Raw genomic sequence first — 14,566 nt, 5'->3', positions numbered from 1 at the left:
TGTCCTCCTCCTTTTCTTCGGGATGTGTCTCATCATAGTGAAGACGGGAACTGGTCTACCTGCTCTTTTCATGTGTCTCTCCTCCATTGTGACACTGACAGTTTAACATGATGTTGTTTCTTATCACTGTCTGAAGAGGCTTTTGGGTGACAGTCTGGAAAGTAAAGGGTTTTTTTTTTTCTGCTTGGCCACTTGGGTCTTTTCTCCTTTTTTCACTTCGACGTACCTCAGCTCTTCCACCTGTGGATTAGACACAGAGAACGGATGATTAAATGGGGCGGCTGTGGCTCAGCGGTAGTGCTGGTCGTCTGTCGATTTCCCAGCTCCTGCAGCCACATGTCCAATGTGTCCTTGGGCAAGACACTTAATCCCAAGTTGCTCCCGCTGCTTTGTCAGAGGCGTGTGCATATTTATGCAACACCTTAGCAACCTCTGCCGTCAGTGTGTGAATGGTTAGGTGAGACCTCTCAAGTCAGAAGACCAGAAAATAATTTTACAAGCTCAAGTCCATTTACCGTGTAAAGCTGCATTCAACAATGTTGAAAACATCAGTGAATCAGACGATGGTGTACCATGTGCTTGTCATGAGCAAGCCACAAAGATGTATCACCTGTCTCTGCATCTCTGTCCCTCTTAATTGAGTTCAGATTTGGCCGGAGAGTTTCTTTAAAAAAACTCTTCTGCCAGAGCATCAAAACAACCAATGATCAAGTATTTGGTTGTTTTGGCTTTCTGCTAATTTGGGTGTCTACGTGGTGCTTTCACTACTCTGATTAACCTCATTTCCAGCAGGAGCTCACAGCAGTTTTCAGAGCAAAACAAAAAAAAAAACAGACTCTGATGAAGTGTCTGCATGCTGATTGCCCAGCACCAGACAGCAGACAGACAAAATGAACGACTTGTCTGTGAACGTGGTGGAGCATGGGAGTGCCAGATATTTGCCCGGTGATTTGTTGGAGACCAAAAGCGGAGCTGAAAGAAGAATGTGATTTAGATTCTTCGTGTGGACAGAAAAATCACTTTTAATGCTGATGTTGCAATCAGTGTCACAAATTAATGAATTTCCACAACCAGAACTGTGATAGGACCTTGCAGATGACATCTATTTAAAAAGATTGACAGGATTTTATCTTTAAGTTTATGGAAACAGAAGAATAAATGGCTCTATGTTAAGTTTTGACCTTTGCTCATCATCAGTCAGAAGTTGATTGACAAAGTCATATTTAATTGCAAAGTGGTGACAGCAGCAGCAATTATCTCAAAACATCACAAACAGAAACCATTTTCTTAGCTACATAGGAGGGGGAATCACTCTTTCCATTGGGCCTTCATGAGAGAAAATGGGTGCTGGGCTCGGTCCTGTTGTTCCAGGTGCTGGCAAAATGATGGAATGTAATCTATAGAAATTCAATTCAATTCAAATAACGTTATTGATCTGTTAGGAACTTCAGTTGTTAAAAGGCATCAGTGTGCACGCAGCTCACATGAATGACAGCACAGCACAAAAACAACAACATATGACATCAACATCCAAAGTGCAAAGAGTCCTGAGTGAGTGAAGCTTATAGATCTGTGAGTTTGGCAGATCGTCAGACGTTGCTCAGCATTTTTATTTACATTATGAGAAGGGTTTGGCAGTGCTAACAGTTATAAGCATTTTGTCTTTTGTCGTATATCATGCTGGAGGTTTCCATGTAGCATCCTTTAGTGTTCATGGATTTGTTTGTGAATCCAGCGGTGGACTTTAATTGTTTATGCGTGCTGCTGCATCAACTCTCTCAAGACGAGTTTCTCCCAAAGGAGACACTTACGGCCAATTTGATGTAATCACTGTTATCCACCAAGAGTTTGCGCTGGCTCTGCTGCCACACATGAAGGCAAATGCTGAGTCAGGTTCGGCTATTTGCTCGACAGCCGGGTTGTTTGTTCTGTCTCAGAGCCGCCTGAGTTGCTATCATTACTACCTTTAGAAAGAGGAATGATTGAATAATGGGACTTTTAAAACACTTCTGTTTTCTGCCTCAACTCGGTCCAATTCAACTGGTTTGACATCAGGAGGTTTAAGATTGTACTCTATATTCATTTGTGTTCAAGGAGAATTACGAGAGGTGCATTTGAAACATGTAGGAGCAAGAGCATGATGTCACCAATGAAGTCTGAGTGTCATTGTTGAAAATATTTTCAGTTTTTTTTTTTTTTTTTTGAAGATTTATTTTTGGGCTTTTTAGAGATAGGACAGTGGATAGAGCTGGAAATCAGGGAGAGAGAGTGTGGAACGACATGTGGGAAGGAAGCCACAGGTGGGATGTGAACCCGGGCCGCCCGCTTGAGACGACAGCCTCCACACATGGGGCGCGCGCACCAACCACCGCGCCACCAGCGCCCCAATATTTTTCAGTTTTTTGAGCAAAGCTGTTGAGGTGAAGTCTGAACAGGTTTCTCTGTAGCTCATGGTAGTGATTTGGCTGTACTGACTTCAGCTTGGAGCTCATTTCTTCAATGTGACGCCAGAACAGAGGAGAGCATTGACCGAGAAGGAGCAACCACAGGTTCGTCTGAGTATTTTGACAGCTAAATGTCTGAACGCAGAAGAACTCAGTGGTGGTAGCCGTGGTGTAGAGGGTTTAATTATACCTTGGAGGTATGAGGCAGTTCACCCATGGTCAGTGGCGATTCTAGAGTTTGTTGGGGTCCCAGGCAAAACATATTTGGGGGGGGGGGGGGTCCTACAACCTGCATTTATTACCATTATATCTGCCATTGTCCCCATGCGCACTCTGCTTCCTCTTTCTTCCTGTTTCTGTTTTCTCTCCTATCGACGGATAACTCCTCTACATTTTCCACTTTCACAGCAATGCTGCATTGCAACGCTTAGCAAGGCAACAAGAGTGAGTGCTTTCAAATGGGGCCTTAGGGAACAGGCAGGAATAAAGACAACAATGTGAAAACGACAGGTTACCTCGCCTTTCCGAGTTGATTCGCTGTTAATGTGGTGTCTTGTCTTGACGTACTGTAATGCTGATCAAGTGATGGGTTACGCCATCAGGAGTCTGTACGATGTGTTTAATCTTTAAATTGACAGGACTACCCGTCCGAGACGATCTGCTCTGTTCGGCTCGATGCATGCGAGCAGCCAGCTCTGTTGAAAAAAAATAGACTGGCCATGTGTTTAGAGTGGAGCGGCACTTCTGGCCATCCCAGAGACAGACTACGACGCCTGCAGTGGAAACACAAGCATTGACTAGAGAGGCCACGATCAACTCCATGTGGTAGCTGTTTACAGAATTATGCGGCGGGAATTATGCAAGGCTTAAGGCCCACCACAACTTTACCTCTTTGCCTGTTTCTAGATCCATAACAAGTTAGGTTGTACACTGTATTACCAACCAATTTTCAAGAATGCATAACAATTTGACACCTACCAACAGTGTGTTAAGTTTGACCATATCCGGTAGATGACAGTGTCTGCTCAACATGCTCTGTGAGAGAAAAAGAAAAACCGTGAGAATCCCACAAAAGACAGATTGAAATGCACGATGATTCACATCTCTGTGTCTTCAGTCTGTCACAGAAACAAATCATCGCCTCACACTTCATACTGTACCTTCATGCTGTCGTCTGCATCATCCAAGTATGACAAAGTTAGAGCGCTAGTGTAAGTGAGCAGCAGAACAAATCAGTAGCTGATGTGAAAAAAGAGGTCTCATGATGCTGTGAGGGAGCGAGTTTTACATGCAGTAAGTCGGCGCTGGCTGAGCTCAGTGTGGCTCATTAGGTTCGGCTGACGTGACGAACAGTGCTGGCTCTCACACAGAGTTTCGCTGAGCTTGGTGGCAACATCGAGGGGATTACGCCTTGTGTGGAGTGACATTACTCAGCGCTTCTGGTCCGAAGTAGCTAATTCTGACATTAAAACAAAATAAAAAATACTAATAATCAAATTACTAACCAACATTTTGAAGCGGCATTTATTTCAAATGCACACGCACACAAGGAAAACAAAGTAGCACTGATCACATGAGCAGTTTCTATTTATGAACAGTGACATTTCAATTTGTCTAATCAGTTGAAAAAAAGAAAATGAATAATTGAATAATCAACAACACATGCTTGGATGTATAATTAAATCGATGCTGTCAGTTTCCCTCTTTGTTTAGTCCATGGCTTTTTTTTTTGTCTGACTTTTCCGTCTCCTCAGTATGCATAAATCAACTCTGCTGCTCTTTGATCTTCTAATCCTCTTCATCCAGGTCAGCACATGCTAATCTTCACAAAAAAAAAAAAAAAAAACATCTTCCTGTAAAGTGTGTACGGGACGAGACAGGTGAAGCGAGAGAGGGTTGACATGCGGGAGGATATCAAAGCTGAGAGTTTAACACTGATGCCATTGTGGAGGAAATGTTTAGATATGACACTGAAGTAAAAGTTGTCAAACAGCAGGTATGATGTAGTAGGTTAGAGGAGAAAGTGGTGCTTTTAAAAACCTCACAGTAGGAGGAGTAAAATGTTGCTTTTATGTGTTGGTAACTGATAGCATCCCTGCTATAAGGTGGAGCTAAAATCGCTTAAAGGTCACATATTATCCTCCTCCAACAAGTTGATATAAGTCTTAGAGCTCCCAAAAACATGTCTGTGAAGTGTCTTGTTCTAAATCCACTCTGATCCTGTATTTGATCATGCCTATAAACCCGTCTATTTCAGCCCTGCTCTGAACAGGCTGTTTCTGTGTCTGTAGCTTTAAATGCAAATGAGCTGTGTTTGACCACGCCCCCTCTCTGGAAGGGGGATGTGGCTTAGACTTTCTTGCACCATGCCAGATTGGTTACAGTGAGTAGGCACATTTAGAGAGCAGATCAAACACAACGCTTTGGGAGTGTCGCCCACCTGGGGGAGGGGTTACTGCCCTTTGTGATGTCACAAAGGGAAAATCTCCAAACGACACGTAAAAACTAACTTACTGACTGCAAAAATGACAGACTCAAACGTTGTATTATTTCTTACCTTTCCTCTCCAGGTGGGTACGTATGCTCGAGGGATCCTTCAGGTTCGCTACCCGGTCTGGCCTCGTTACGGCAACTTCCTGGAACAGGTGTCAGATGACCGTCACCTGACTGTGGCCACGCTGGAGGAGCGTCCCTTCGTCATAGTGGAGAACGTGGACCCGGGCACCGGCACGTGTGTCCGCAACACGGTTCCCTGTAGGCGCCAGTCCAATCAAACAGAGAGGTACAGACGGCAACACAAACACATGTCCATCTCGATTCATCTGCATGTATAGACGAGGGTGGAACATAAGAACCAACGTTCAGAAGGAGATCCGGCTGTAACACCGACCATTTCAAACAGTCAACGACCCAAAGTCAGCAGGAACTGTTGGTCAGGTTTATTATCTTATCCAAATATTAGCTGTTAAAAGGATTTCAAAAGACCATTTAAGAGTCTGAATAACATCACTGTGATGTCAAGCAAACAACAACAATCCCCTCCAGGTAGACAACTGATGAACAAAACTTATTTCTATTGTAATTTGGAAATATAACTATAACATTAGCGATATAAAGTAAAAAACATGGCTCAGCCTATCAGACATTTCTGCTATGCTTCTGTAGCTGTAACCACAACTCATCACTGGTTAAACTAAATGCACCAGCCATGAAATAAGATAAAGTAAAAATAAGGATTAGATTGGATGAGTTAAATTAAGATGGGTGGATGAGTGGGTGGGTGGATGGGTGGATGGATATGGATAGATAGATATGTAAATATATAGATATAGATATAGATGGATGGATATTTATCCCCTGGGGGTAATTCAAGTTAAATACTCAGCTGAGAGTCAGTGGTGCTGATATGTAACATTTACTTGACATCTCCTCTGGAAGTTGCGTATTATACCTTTAAACACTCTTTATTAAACCATAGGGTCTCTGCTTTTCAAGTTCCACTTATGTTTCCACTCAGCTGTGGCTTGCCGGCCTCTATGCTAATGCTATGCTAGTAACATTAGCCTAGCTGGCTTTGAGTGTGTTGGAATCTGAAAACCTGAAAGCGTTTCCCCTCTCATTATAGCTACCTGGAATGCTCACTTACAGTACTATCCCAGTCAACTCAGAAATGACTGTTTTTGCCATCCAGAGAATAAAGTTGAGTTAAGACGTTTCTGTAAGGGGTTGAACAGTCAAATGGGGCACGACGTGCCTGTCTGAGCGGGCGCCGGTGGGTAAATGGTTAGCTTGTAAGCCCCATGTACAGAGGCTGCAGTCCTCGAGGCGGTAAGCACCAGGTTTGAATCTGACCTGCGGCTACCTTCATGCATGTCATTCCTAACCATCTCTCTCTCTCTCTCTCTCTCTCTCTCTCTCTCTCTCTGCTCCATCCACTGTCCTGTCTCTCTAAAGGCAGACAAAGCCCAAAAATAATTCTTCAAAAGACATGCCTGCCTGAGTGTTTCAGCCTTTCCTGGAGCTTGAGCATTTTTAATTTCAAAGGACGAGCCCTTTTCGACTCAACATGGTATTGTTATCAGTCCTGCTGCAAAGAAAAACCTTTTGTAATGGAAGCGACATCATAAATTAGGTCACCTTAATTTGTGTTTACTTATTAATAAGCGAAACGGTGATATCAGGACAGTCATGGAACTTTTCCCAGTATTTGTGAAAACACCTCTCTTGTGTGGAGTTGATAAAGCTGAGCTAACAAAGAGGTGGATACTAGTTCCATAGGTGGGCACATTTATGTAAGACTTTTACCTCTATTGTCTGTGTGTGATTTGAACATAATGAAGACGTTGTGCATCCCTGACTAGCACCAGTTGTAGGTAGACAGAGTTAATAGCTGTTTAATGGCTGTTTTCCGCCGTGCTGCGATCTGTGTTTGACACCGGAGGTGTGTTTTTAAAGTGCTTAGACACTCAGCACACACAATTACGGCGTGTTTAATGAAGTGTGGAGGTTTGCAGAGACTACTCAGTTCTAAACTAGGGCAGAGAAACGGAGAGGGAGGGGGCAGATTGCTGTTTGCAGGACTGAATATCATGTCACATTTTCCCACAGCTAAGTTTTTGTACCCATACAAAAATGTTACCTCACTTTATTTATATAGAAGTGACTAAGTATAATGCCTTTTTTAAAGGTTTATTTTTGGGCTTTTTATGCCTTTATTTAAGAGACAGGACAGTGGACAGAGTCAGAAGTTGAGGAGAGAGAGCGTGGGGAACGACACGAGGGGAAGGAGCCACAGGTCCGACCTGGACCCAGGCCGCCCGCCTGGAGGACAGCAGCCTCTATTATGCACTTTATAGACTATTTGGTTTGTTTCTCAACTGCAGACAAAGCTCTGAAAAAGTGTTGTCAACATTAACAGCACAACAACTGCAGCTTATGAAATCTGTCTAACATGAGCCCCTTTTCCCCTATTTAAGAGGACACAACACAACAACATGCTCTTTAGGCCTGTGTCATCTCTTAAATCAAAGCTTCTCTTTCAAGAACTAATTGTCGAGCTCAACTTTTAGGTCAAACTAAGTTTGCTGGGGCGCTGGTGGCGCAGTGGTTGGTGCGTGCGACCCATGTGTGGAGGCTGTAGTCCTCCAAGCGGGCGGCCCAGGTTCAGATCCGACCTGTGGCTCCTTTCCCGCATGTCATTCCCTACTCTCTCTCTCTTCCTGATTTCCAACTCTATCCACTGTCCTGTCTCTCCAATAAAAAGGCACAAAAAAAAACTAAGTTTGCTGATGAAATGCTGATATTCATACAAGAAAAACACAACCGTCCATATATCTAATGATCTATTAAATAATCTGTTAATTGCAAGTAGAGGACATCCACATGTAGTTCAACGAATAAAAAGATCATAAAAGACTCACATTAACAAAAAAAAAACATTTGTTGCTTGTTCGGCACATGTTAAACTGGTTTTGTCAGAAAGTCAGAAATCATGTTTTGATGTTTCGTCTGTCAGTGACTGACAGCTTACCTGCCACACCCACCGCACCTTGTCTCTGACTTTGTTACTTATTTAAAGGCCTTCAGGTTCACATTTGCTCTGTATGCTCGAGTTTTGATGTTGTTGCTGTTGGCAAAAAGACTCCTTCACCTCAGACTTCACCTGCAGTTGCTCCTCTTTGCACTCAGGAGTTTTTTGTTTTTTTTAACCAAAATTCTCCCTGGAGGATTTCCTCTCTCAGCCATGTTGATGATTATGTGGCTACATATTCATTTTGCTGTGTCGTTGACCTGCAGCAACGAGCCTCTCCAAAAGTAAAATAACACACTCTTTAAAGCCACAGTAGGATCCTCCTGACTTTAGTGCAGAGAAAATTGCGTTACAGTTACACATCACAGATCCCTTTACTTATTTAACAAAAAAATAATCTGGCTGCAAGCACCCTCCAAATCTCATTGGTCTCAATATATTTCCTTGAATCTTTTCAAATACAAAAGACACACAAGTTAAATAGCTGTTTCCCCTTGTTTCCAGTTTTGATCAATCAATCAATCTTTATTTCTATAGCACATTTAAAACAACCTTGATTGACCAAAGTGCTGTACAAGCATAAAAAACACAATATAAAAACAAGTAAAATAACATATAGAATGAAGCACAATAAAAACATAATAAATAGGAGAATGAATAAAATGTCAAAATGTCAAGCTCAAATTGTATAAAAAGTTTTGATGCTAAGCTAGGCTAACTTTCTGTTGGGTATAGCTTTTAGCAAACATAATTAATTTCTCAGCAAAAAAAAAACAAATAAACATCAACTCCAACAATGTGGAACCACTACATTAATCAAACTGTTTATACAGTATTTGGCCAAGCTCAAAGTCTACAAGCTCCACTGTTACTTGTAAATTCATTAGCATACATAAATTATAGATCATTGTGCTTCAATTAATTAGCTATCATCAACGGGAAAACAGAAAACGAACAACACAGCAATTAATGCCATGTTCGCATTCACTCTATTAACACTGTGTGTGTGTGTGTGTATGTGTGTGTGTGTGTGTTTGTCTGTAGTTATGTATCTGTTATGCAGATTGCAGAGATGACCATGGCTGCCACATTAATTAGGGTGATATGTAGCAGCCGTTGTTGGGTGCGATGGCACATTGATTGCCAGTAAAGAAGATTTATCTCTGGGACACGGGGACATCTGTCATAGCATGGCACAGTGTTATCCTGTCCTACCCTCTCTCTGTTTCTCTTAAACAATTTCTCTCTCCGGCTGGCATGTCGCATTCCCTGGACTCTGACCAACACGGGGGGGGGGGGGGGGGGGGAGACGTAAAGAGGGAGAGAAGGCTGCCGCTGTATAAATCAGTTAATCTTGGTGTGTGGTCGGAGCAGCTTCCATGCTGAGCAGATGTTTAGCATGATTAAAACTTGTTGTGTGGCTCATTAAAAACCCGTTCTTTGGACGGATGATGACTTATTCTAAGTGAGCCTATCTATGCGGAACAAATCCGCACTGAAACCCAATATTAAAATGTTTGGCTGTTCGATTAAGCAGTACAACATACGCTGAACACATGCTGTCCGTTCCAAATGTACTGAACTGGGTACAACGGCGTATAAAGTGGAACAAATTGCAAAAAGACCCGAAACATAATGAGCTGCTCTCATTGGATGCTTTTAAGAGGATCTTAAATGGCGTATGTGCGGCTGCTCGTTGTTTGTCAGGAACTGTTAATTCTTCTGCTATCTGGCTTGGCCAAGTCACTCTTGAAAAAGAGATTTTTAATCTCACCAAGTTTTTATTCTTTTTTTTAATAAAAATGATAATGAATCCATACAATTGTTAAAACAATCCGAGGTATTTCGTTCTGGTTGTTAAATATTTTAGTTTTTGTTAAAGGCTCCCCAAAACATGTCTGTGAACTTTCTTGCCAAGAATCCATCAATCCATGCCTATAAACCCCTCTATGTCAAGCCCTGCTCTGAACAGGCTGTTTCTGTGTCTGTAGCTTTAAATGCAAATGAGCTGTGTCTGACCACGCCCCCTCTCTGGAAGGACGTAGGTGGTTTGGGCTTTCTTGCACTATGTCCTATTGTTTACATGTGAGAAGTCAGACTCAGAGGACAGAACAAACACCTAGCTGTGGGAGTGTCACCCACCTGGAGGAGGGGCTACTGCCCTTTGTGATGTCATGAAGGGATGCATCTTCAAACGGCCTGTTTGAGCACACATTTTCTGAAAATTAGAGCAGGCAAAAGACGGAGATGATGGACTTTTCTCATATTTGGGGGGGTTTGTAGACGGACTAGGGACACATATTAGTGTCATGTTAAACTGTATTTTTCACAATATGTGACCTTTAACACGCTATTTGGCAAATGGATGGAGACATATTTATTGTCCAGAATTTATAAGTAGGATATTGATGTTGTAAGATAATTTACAAAGCCCTTGGTAATATTTTTTTAAAATATTCAAGTCTGGATATAATTGGAAACACTGTTACTGGGGTTACGATAAGGAAAATAGCTTTGTTGATGGCATGTTAGTAATGTACAAATCCAACCAATGACCTTCCCTGGTCCACAAGTTCCTGCAAAATTCCCATTAGATTATGTGCTGAAGATTCATCCAGTATCAGTGTAATTAAAGGGGATAATGTGCTGGTTTTATTTGTGTGCACTTCATGCTCCAGGGCTGTTTTGAAAGGTTTGGGTCCATTTGGATTAATTAAGGTAAAATATCAAGTTACAGCTCATAAGTATTCATAAGTGTTATTTAAACAAAAGCTTTCTTGTATCTTTGGCAATGGTTGTGGGTTTTTTTTATTCACAAAGCATGTCCTTTAAGGTTTTAGAGTTTTCTTCAGTGGACTCCACAGAGTCCTGACCTCAGCCCTTTTTTTTAGCACTTTTGGATTGAACTATGAGTCAGACTTGATCGCCCGAGATCAGTGACAGGCCGCACTAATGCTCCTTCTGCTGAACAGGAGTAAAATACCTGCCACTTGGTTCTGAAGCCTGAAACCACAAGATCAGAGGCCGTAATAGATTGCTGAGGTTGTGACGTTATGTCTCTGTCGGCCTCTGTTCACCAGCTCCTGTAAGTCACTACAATCTCTCATTCAGCATTTCTTTGATTGACAAACTTGAGCATGTCTTTGGGTTTGCTTTGCATATTTAAAGATACATTGGAATCAACTGAAGGACATGGAACATTAAAACAACATTTCTGGATTACAATAAAGTCACAAAACAATCATTTTAAATCCTCAAAGACAAACGACATCTCCCAAGATAACTGGAGTTCTCCTATTCCCCTGCAGACTTTGTTTATAACAAACTGTTTTCTAAATTGAAGGGCTTATGGGAACTGGAGTTCATATAAGTAATTAAATAAACCAAAATATTAAATAACTCAATGGTATTTTCTATAACAATTCCATCCATCCATCCATCCATTATCTAGACCGCTTTTTCCTGTTCAGGATCGCGGGGGGCTGGAGCTGATCCCAGCCGTCATTGGGCGAGGGGCGGGATACACCCTGGACTGCTCGCCAGTTAATCACAGAACTTCTATTACAAATAATTTCCCCAATTTTGGAAAGGAACCCAGATGTTGTGCTTTTACTTTGGTTTTCTGGCAGCCTTTTAATGCCCAAGCTTTGGAATAACATGTACACCAATGAGATACTGTCACAATCTTTTAGTGATCACATACAGCTTTCTTTGGGTTGGGATTTTTAACACACAGGTTTAAAATAGTTCCTGACAGCAAATGTTGGCTGATACTAACATCCCAGTGCTCATGATCACAGTGGTGATCACAAATGTTATCCCCCTCCTCTTCCTCCTCGTCCTCTTCTCCTTTTTCTTCCTCCTCCATCTGTTCGGCTTCTTTTTTTTTTTTTGTCCTGCCCTCCTTTCCCTCCAATCTGAAGCTGCAGCCCTGTCAGGCCTCGTCTTGTTGTTCGCCGTGTGTTTCCTGTCTGCCGTTCACCTGAGAATCCTCCTCTCTCTCTCTCTCTCTCTCTCTCTCTCTAATTCGCTCTCTCTGGTCTAAATCCCTCATGGTGCTTCCCTCCACGCTGCACTAGTTTCTGGGCATTTTGTGAAGAACACACACCACACCACACCACAACACACAACTGCTGCTTATCCTCTAAGGATACTGTACTATATGTGTGCATGTGTTTGTGTGTGCGGCGGAGGGAGACGGCCCAATTTAAGTGTGCTTGAGTGTGTGTGTGTGTGTGTGTGTGTTGTCAGTGGAGAGTGTATAATGACGACAGGTGGCCGGCTCCTGCAGCAATTAATTAACGCTGCGTTTATCGGAGCTATTGACTCCTATGAAAGAAGCGAGGCTTTCAGAAACGCTTAAAATTCCCCTAAAATGAAGTGTTGGATAAATGATTAACTTGAATGTTAATTACTCACTTGACTTCTTTCCATTCAATCTCCTGCTCATTTATTCACTCACATGCTCTTTTTTTTTTTTTTTCCATCACGTGTCGGCTTATATGCTGACTCATTGACATGCTGCAGTTATCTCAATCACACACCCACAAGCGCACACTCACACGCAGACGCAGCCCCTGTAGATTTCAGGCCTCCAGCTGCATAAATTGAAATAGCAAAAAAAAAAAAAAAAAAAAAAAAAAAAGTTTCTTGACTTCATTTTCAATCTGTTTGCGTTTGACTTCGCTGTCCTATGTTGCTGCGTCTTCTTCACCGCTCCGCTCCCCGCCCCTCCCGTCTTCTACACCCCATTAGTCAGCGAGGCCACGCGCAGGAAGCGATCGTCCCTCACATGCTACACACCTTAATGGCCTTTTATTAGAGGCCATCACAGTCGCTCAACCATCTACTGTCACACAGCCTCTTTATGTAAGTGTGTGTGTGTGTGTGTGTGTGTTGCTCTTTCTAGTCATCTCCTCCGTCTCCCTGACAGACGCCTTGTTAACACACATTGATTTTAGTTAATGAATCGGCCATCGCCTGCCCTTCACTCTTCCGCTGTAGACGACGGCCACTGTGAGCGTGACTGATATTTAGCTCTCACTCCCTGAAACAACAACAACTTAAATCCAAAAATAACAACAGTCCCAGAGGGCTGAGTAGAGAGGGTTTACTGTATTATAGTCGCTTCTTTTTTCCTTCCTTTCACGCAGCATAATCGGCCACTCGGAGTCCTACACCAAACTCTGCTGCAAGGGCTTTTGCATCGACATCCTGAAGAAGCTCTCCCGCACCATCAAGTTCTCCTACGACCTCTACCTGGTCACCAACGGGAAACACGGCAAGCTTGTCCGGGGGACTTGGAACGGCATGATTGGGGAGGTGAGACCGACGGTTGAGTTGTTCAAAGAAGGATAAGTCCCTGAATGCAGCAGCTGGTGATGCTGTGTCGGCCAACTGGAGACCATGTTTTTGAATAATGTTTACAAATATTCATCCACAGATCTTATTTAAACGAGTGTTAGCTTTGGGCTTTTTTTCAGCCCCCTAATCACATAAATGGTTATTTTTGTGAATCGTGCTGCTGAGATTAGTGTTCAGTTCAGTTTTACACGCTGCATTCAGTGACTATTTTTAATTCTCCGTTCAGTGTATGTAAATCAATCCAAGCAAGGTTAGGAATTAATTAAAAAGGGGGGAATTAAAAAATCACCTATTTTTTGAAGAAGAGTAATCTACTGTATTAAAAAAGACATAATTAAAAGATGCTTTACAGAAAACATTTAGGATATAACCTGTCTTTAAAGTTGAGTCGTAAAATGAGTTAGAAAAGCGACACACTATATTTACATCTGGCCAGCTCAAGAATGTAACGACAATAATTCTTCTCTTTTTGCTCGGTTTGGTTCTCCACCAACTCCTGAGAGAAACCTATGAATGTTAGCATGAAAATGCTCCAATCTGTTACAGAGTTAGTCCGTATGCTGTGCAGTGCTGGGTTGGTAACGTTCAGTGAACCGAGACAGTAAAGTTATTAAACCAAAACAAAGAGCTGAAAGACACTAACACACTTTATGTAGCTAAGAGGAACGTACAAAGTTGGCTAATGATTCTCTTTGTCATGACTTAAAATGAAACCTTCAACATTCTCATCTGATGTAACCGTGACGACCAATTCCCAAATGCAAGTTATTCCTGTTTGTCTTAGTTTATTTTGGATTTCAAAGAGATTATAAACAGCTGATCGATGTGCCTCAGGATGCTACAAAAAAATCAGACTAACAAAACGTGATATAGCAGTTAGCTGCTAGGCTAGGTAGCCAGTTTTAGAGTTGAATTTTGATGAGATCTAGGAAAACAAATTACACAGACGTTTGGCTTGACATGATTTCGGAACAACCACTGTATGTAGGTAAAGTGAACTCCTGCCCTGTTCATTTTGTTGACACGTGACAGTGTTAGCGGGTAGCCAAACAGCCAACGTGGTTGTTAACCACTACTGTGCTCTTGTATCAAAACAGACCTACATTTGATAAAACACAGTTTCCAACCTGAATAACAGCGAAATGTAAAAGCAGTCTGAGTGTGACTGGGGCCAGACGCATCTGCCAGACCAAATATAAAAATATCTAATAACCTAAAAAAAAAAAAA

General features: G+C 42.2%; 1 protein-coding gene across 1 annotated transcript in view; it reads left to right on the top strand.

Annotated features, from left to right (window-relative positions):
• The window catches only part of LOC132955602 (glutamate receptor ionotropic, NMDA 2C-like), a 57,689-nt gene that overhangs the window by 29,383 nt on the left and 13,740 nt on the right, over window positions 1–14,566 (top strand). Inside the window, exons 8-9 of the mRNA XM_061028513.1 lie at window positions 5,015–5,226; window positions 13,128–13,296. Of these exons, the coding sequence (XP_060884496.1) occupies window positions 5,015–5,226; window positions 13,128–13,296 (381 nt within the window). The remainder of the gene's footprint in view (window positions 1–5,014; window positions 5,227–13,127; window positions 13,297–14,566) is intronic.

Source organism: Labrus mixtus, chromosome 21, assembly GCF_963584025.1.
Source record: "Labrus mixtus chromosome 21, fLabMix1.1, whole genome shotgun sequence".
Classification (NCBI taxonomy): domain Eukaryota; kingdom Metazoa; phylum Chordata; class Actinopteri; order Labriformes; family Labridae; genus Labrus; species Labrus mixtus.
Note: the sequence above shows the minus strand (reverse complement) of the source record. Positions and strands in the feature narration are given on the sequence as shown.